Source organism: Monopterus albus, unplaced genomic scaffold (assembly GCF_001952655.1).
Source record: "Monopterus albus unplaced genomic scaffold, M_albus_1.0 scaffold337.1, whole genome shotgun sequence".
NCBI classification, from domain to species: Eukaryota; Metazoa; Chordata; class Actinopteri; order Synbranchiformes; family Synbranchidae; genus Monopterus; species Monopterus albus.
In genome coordinates this window covers 320,333-325,766 of record NW_018128217.1, presented here as the reverse complement: position 1 = coordinate 325,766, position 5,434 = coordinate 320,333, and the positions used below count along the sequence as shown (strand labels likewise).

The 5,434-nt window shown below is 41.1% G+C and overlaps 1 protein-coding gene across 1 annotated transcript; it reads right to left on the bottom strand.

Moving 5' to 3' along the window:
* Positions 1-1,801: 1,801 nt before the first annotated feature.
* hs3st1 (heparan sulfate (glucosamine) 3-O-sulfotransferase 1) lies at positions 1,802-4,204 on the bottom strand. Its single transcript, XM_020624761.1, has 2 exons — positions 4,026-4,204; positions 1,802-3,388 (listed from the first exon to the last, which is right to left on the bottom strand). Exon 2 carries the CDS (start codon positions 3,252-3,254, stop codon positions 2,337-2,339), a length of 918 nt encoding a protein of 305 aa, XP_020480417.1. The 5' UTR covers positions 3,255-3,388; positions 4,026-4,204; the 3' UTR covers positions 1,802-2,336.
* Between the last annotated feature and the right edge of the window lie 1,230 nt (positions 4,205-5,434).

The following is a 5,434-nucleotide window of genomic DNA, read 5'->3' as shown; positions in this document are numbered from 1 at the left end:
TCATTAATCCTGGATGTAGCCCCAGTTTACCGCTCTTACTGCATGTGTGAAGAGGAAGCAAATTAATTACGTGGCTGAGATTAATTAGGTGATGTTAAGGGAAATCTGTGACTGTAAAACTTTAGAGGGCTGCACAGCTGACTTGACTAATGGGGTGTTCATGAACTCTTAATAGATACTACTCTGATGTTGAGCAGTGTGTATGCAGAGCTGAGAGAGAGAGAGCTAATAACTAGAGGTGGAACCAGTGAGAGCAAATTGAAGATGTGTCCTGACTCAAAGTGATTTCAATGTTTAGGATTCAGAAAGCTTCATCTAGGTGCACCTGCACAAATCTGAGCTAAAGCTTTACATTATTCCCAGGTATGCACCCCCAGTTCATAAAGATGCTGTAATCAATATAGTCATGGTAATAATGGATTAAATGAATACAGTATGTGTAATGTGAAAGTGGCCACTTGTAATGATGGACTTTACTGACATTACTTTAGTTTACTAAAGTGTAGTCCCAGTGTAAATTTAATAAGTACATTTTTACCACTGACTAGAACTAAAGCTTTACATTATTTCCAAATACAGTATATTACTTTCCCCCCTTGTTTTGCAGTCTGTGATTTTGAGGGAAAATGGTTCATTTGGAAATTGCACCAGTCCTTCTTAGACACAGAAACATTGCTGCTGCTGTATTCTTGGTTTTGAGAAGAGACAAATGCATTCCTGTGATTTGCTACAGATGTGGCTGCTTTAAAAGACCACGGACACCTGACATCTTCAAAGCAAACTTAAAGCAGAACATGCCAGTTATATATAATCTCAGCACACGCCAAAAGACGTAAGCAGCTGTGTGATCATCTACACTAGAAATCAGCCTCCACCTTGCACCTCCCCTCCATATAATCTTTTTTGTTTACTTTATCTTCTCTTTTCTTCCTGTGCCTGCAGCTAAACTTGTTCTGCAGATAGCTGTTGACAGTCTTGCTCAACACTATCACTGCAGGACATGCATGTAAAGATGCTGTTTGCAGAGACCCAGAAAACCTCAGAGTACATCTAGGTCAAATATGAAACTGCTACTGTAGGTTTACTTGAGCTTAATGTCTTTGAGATGTTGCTGCTGTTGTCAAAGCAGCAAAAAAGATTTGAATATATAATCCCTTGCCTCTCTAAAAAACTGAGTAACAAGACTACACCCTTGGGTATAAACAACTTCTCTTGTGATTTCTCATGGTTTGGATTGTGCCTGATTATGAGTTTACATCTGCCCACTCTCAATTCTGTTACACTAATCGAATTTATGATAGAGTTTACTATAAATGTGTACCAAAAAAGTTTTTAATAGATGCCATTATGCACAAGTGATCTACATTTTCTTATGCACACAGAGGGTGTCCACACAGAAAATTCAGCAGTCAAAATAGTAAAACACACTACACTATTGTTTCGTGTGCATGTGACAGACAGCATGTTCCTTAACATGCTCTGCCCATGAACATAAATGCATTCAGTGAGGTTCAACATGTGGTAATCTACAGAGATCAGTGTCCTCTATACGTAGAAACAAAGCCATGTCTGTGAAAGAAGTGGAAATCACGAGCTGTCCTCTGCACTTCTTGAGATCTAAGGCAAACTGCACAGCAGACAGATACATAATGTATAATAGATGAATAAAAATAGATAAACCAAGATAAAAAAAAAAAACATCAGACATGATAAAAATAAAAATACATATTTATTATGATATTAATTCATCACTTAAAAAAATCTATTTACAGTACACCATAATTATCAGGAAATATATGATGTGCACGTATATTTATGTCACTGACTCTTACCTAAATGTTTAGTAACAAAAAGGACAAATACATATTCAGTATGGCATGTGCCTGAAAGTGACTGAGACTAATCATAGCAGCAGGTAAAGGTCCTTCAGAGAATGATAATAGTGTCATATTAAATGAAGCAAAACATAAAGGAATCTTTATGTAACACATTCACTGGCCCATTCTAAACTCTGAATGTCATTATCAATGTCCAATTAAGTCATCAGCTTTGATCTGATGAGCCTAACTGTAATGAATAGTGAGTACAGGAAGACAGTAAAGCAGGTTTGAAAAAGAGAAATGAGACATGCACTAACAGAGCATGTCATTAACTGCAGTCTGCCCTGATATTTGGCTGGATCATACTCCTGCATCAAACGTGCTAGTACAAAAATAGATTTAGTTTAAATTTACATTAGCTTTTTCTCTTCATTTACATTGTTAGTAAGGAAAACAGGGAATCTTGTGGGGATTATCCCCAAGCAACTCTACACAAAACCATTTTGACTGAAATGCTCATTTCCAGTTGAATGTTCGACCCACCAGTTCAAAGAACTTTTTGTTGGGTTTGTGAAAGAACTGGTAGAGTTTTTGAAGGATTGCAGGAGCCACATGAGGGTGAGCTCTGCCTTTTGAGTCATGTAAACACCTTTCTCGCCCATGGTCTCTCAAACAGTAGAATCCTTTTGTTTTATTGAAGTAAAAGTTTGAAGCATTTATCTGGGGTTCTAGCTTTAGGAACTGTTCTACCTTTTCCATCTCGGGGAAGGGGTCCCTGATCAATTCATCCCCGTCCACAACGTGAATGCTCTCCAGTGGGAAGTACTGAAGCCAGTCCTGCATGTGAACATAGTACAGGCTACGATTGAGAGCCTTGTATCCCAGGTTGATCTCACCATCCTTCACCAGCACTGATTCGATTGGTTGGTAGTTCTTGTGCTTTTGGAGACGGTTGTAAAAGACCTGGGTGTAGTCGGAGAGCACCCGCTCAGTGGGGTCTCTGAGGATGAGCAGCAGCTTAATGTCAGGGTTCATCTGATGGATGCGTTTGGGGACTTTGCTGGAGGTGAAGTAGGCCGGTGTCTTCTCTACTGTCAGCTGATTGGGGAAGGCGTAAGGCATCTGGCTAAGATACCAAGGCAAACCCTTCTGAAAGTGACTCTCCCAGTCAAAGAAGTGCACCTCGTTCTGCGCCGCTGCCACCGCGCTGTGCAGACTGAGCATCTCAATCAGCGCCCGTGTCCCTCCCTTCCTCACGCCAATAATTATAATGTGAGGAAACTGTTGGAGGGTCCCGTTTGGGTGGCTACTTGTCCCGTTGTCAGTAGGCAATGATGTGGAAGGTAAAGGTGGCGCCCCAATAACCATTGGCCTGGATGGAACAGGGGGAGACTGCAATGCAAACAGCAGCAGCCCAAGAAGCAAGGCTGCCATGAGGGAGGTCCTGACCCTGGAGGATTTCAGCCTGACAAAAACACCAAACCTGTATCCCACATTGAAAAAACAGTTGGCTGAGGACTATGATCCAACTGAGGAAACAAAAGCCTCTTCCCCGCCAGGAGCAGGAACTGCAATGGAAGAAAGGAAGTGTAATTAGAGAATACCTGGTGAATATTTGGCAGAGGGACAAAACAGGAAAATACCTGCAAGTACACAGTCCATGGGACATTTAAATGACGTGCCTGACACACACATACCTCACCGGTTTTATGACTAAAGGTTAAAGGAAGCAATTGGCCTATAAAATGTATGGCTACTGAGGTGATTCAACTTTAAACAACAAACCAAAAATAATTAGCATTTTTAAAAGGGCTAAAGTGTTGCCAGTACAACGTTATTGCAGTCTTACACGTTTTAACGTCATGTAAACATAACAAAAACATTTATAGCATAGAATTCAATTTAAAAAAGTGTTTATTTTGTATTAAATAAAACGTAGACACATTGAGTTTTGTCTGGTTTAAACACTGTAAACATTTCCCTTTTTTGCAAAAGAGGAAATGTCAAAAGGGGAAAGCACTAATGGTAATAAGTAGATATGATACATACTACAAATTAAAAGGTTGGACGACAATTATAACAGAGTGTTAGTCTATGCACTCGAAGTGTAGATGTTTTACATTTTAATATAGGCACAGTCTGAGTTCGGCTACCTCTCTACACTGCGTTCGCACTGATTAAGAAATATATTGAGGGCTCTCTTACCTTTTTGACTATAATCGTCCACTCGACAAAGATTTCATTGCGTGTTGATCTGGGTTCTGCTCACAGCACGGATACTTCCACAACAGAAGCTCTAAGATCCAGCTCTGTACCGTGCCTGCGGTCTTCTCCGAGCGCACAAAAACTCGCCACCGACCGGGATCCAACTTCACCTGTGCGCCTCCTCTGTGCTGTGTTTCGGAGCCAGACGGTCCTCCCAGTTTTAAGTGTCAGCTGTTGTGTGCCAGCCTACGCGCACATTACGCCTGCAGGACCACCGCCCCTCCCTCTCTGCTTCGCGCTGTTGTAATGTTATGCTATTTGACAGAGATAAAGCTGCTGGCATGCGTAATGTGAGGGGAGAGGACAAACGGAAGCAGATGTGGAAATTCACGGCCACACCTGGAGGAATGTGTCCCGATAACATGAGAAAGAAACAACACAGCGCCCTGATGTGATGTTTTGTCATACAGCAGAGTATTGCCTCATTTTTGCAAAGAGTGCTTTTGTGGCCGATTAAAGACTATTGACCAAAAAGCCCAAAATATCTAAACCGAAGCAGTCTGAGCTGTTCCATACAGAAATTTGTCACCAGTAGATAGCCTGTGCCTTCTCAGGATTTGGGTTGAAGAAAGGCTATTCAGCAAGCCTCCAGGAGTTCTCTCTTCACTCCTGGCTTTCAGGGGAGATCAATAAGAGACAGACCATACATTCATCCCTGCCATTCTCTTCCTCCTTTGTCCATAGTGCAAGTGCGTCTGTGGGTAGTCATTAAGTCCAGGTTGCACAATCTCACCACCTGTTGCACTGCATTTTTTAAAAAACTCACAAATGTTCAAATCCTTCTGCTAACAGTTCAGCAACAGAGTCTGAAATATCTCTCCAGTCCAAAGTGGATATGCAGTATACTTACTGATTCTGAATCAAAGCACAGTTAGTGTGTCACAGTTCCCTCTGAGTCACTTCTGAATGTACAGTCAGTGTGAGAAAAACCAAGTGAGAGTTGATGAAGAAGTGACACATCACAGGTTGCAAATACCTTGTCAGTTTGTGTCACTTTTGCCCTGCAGGGACGAGAAAACTGTGAGAAAACTGCTGACAGATAGCATAGTGCAAGTTCATTTGCAGGGAGAAAATGTGATTAAGTCTATATGATAAGCTCAAGTAAATGCTCTGAATTTTAGCTTGTTTTAATCACATTTTTGTCAACTGTAATTGTTGACAGAGTCCAGTCCTCATGATGATTTCATGTCTAAAGCATGGAAGGCTCAAAGGCTTTGCAATTGAAGATGGATGTATTCTATTTTATCCACATTGGCAAACATTTCTGTTGTGTAGTTTATTTAGGTGAAGGCCATTACACAAATTTAAGCAACACTCTACATATACTGGAAGGCTATGAGCAGAAAGTG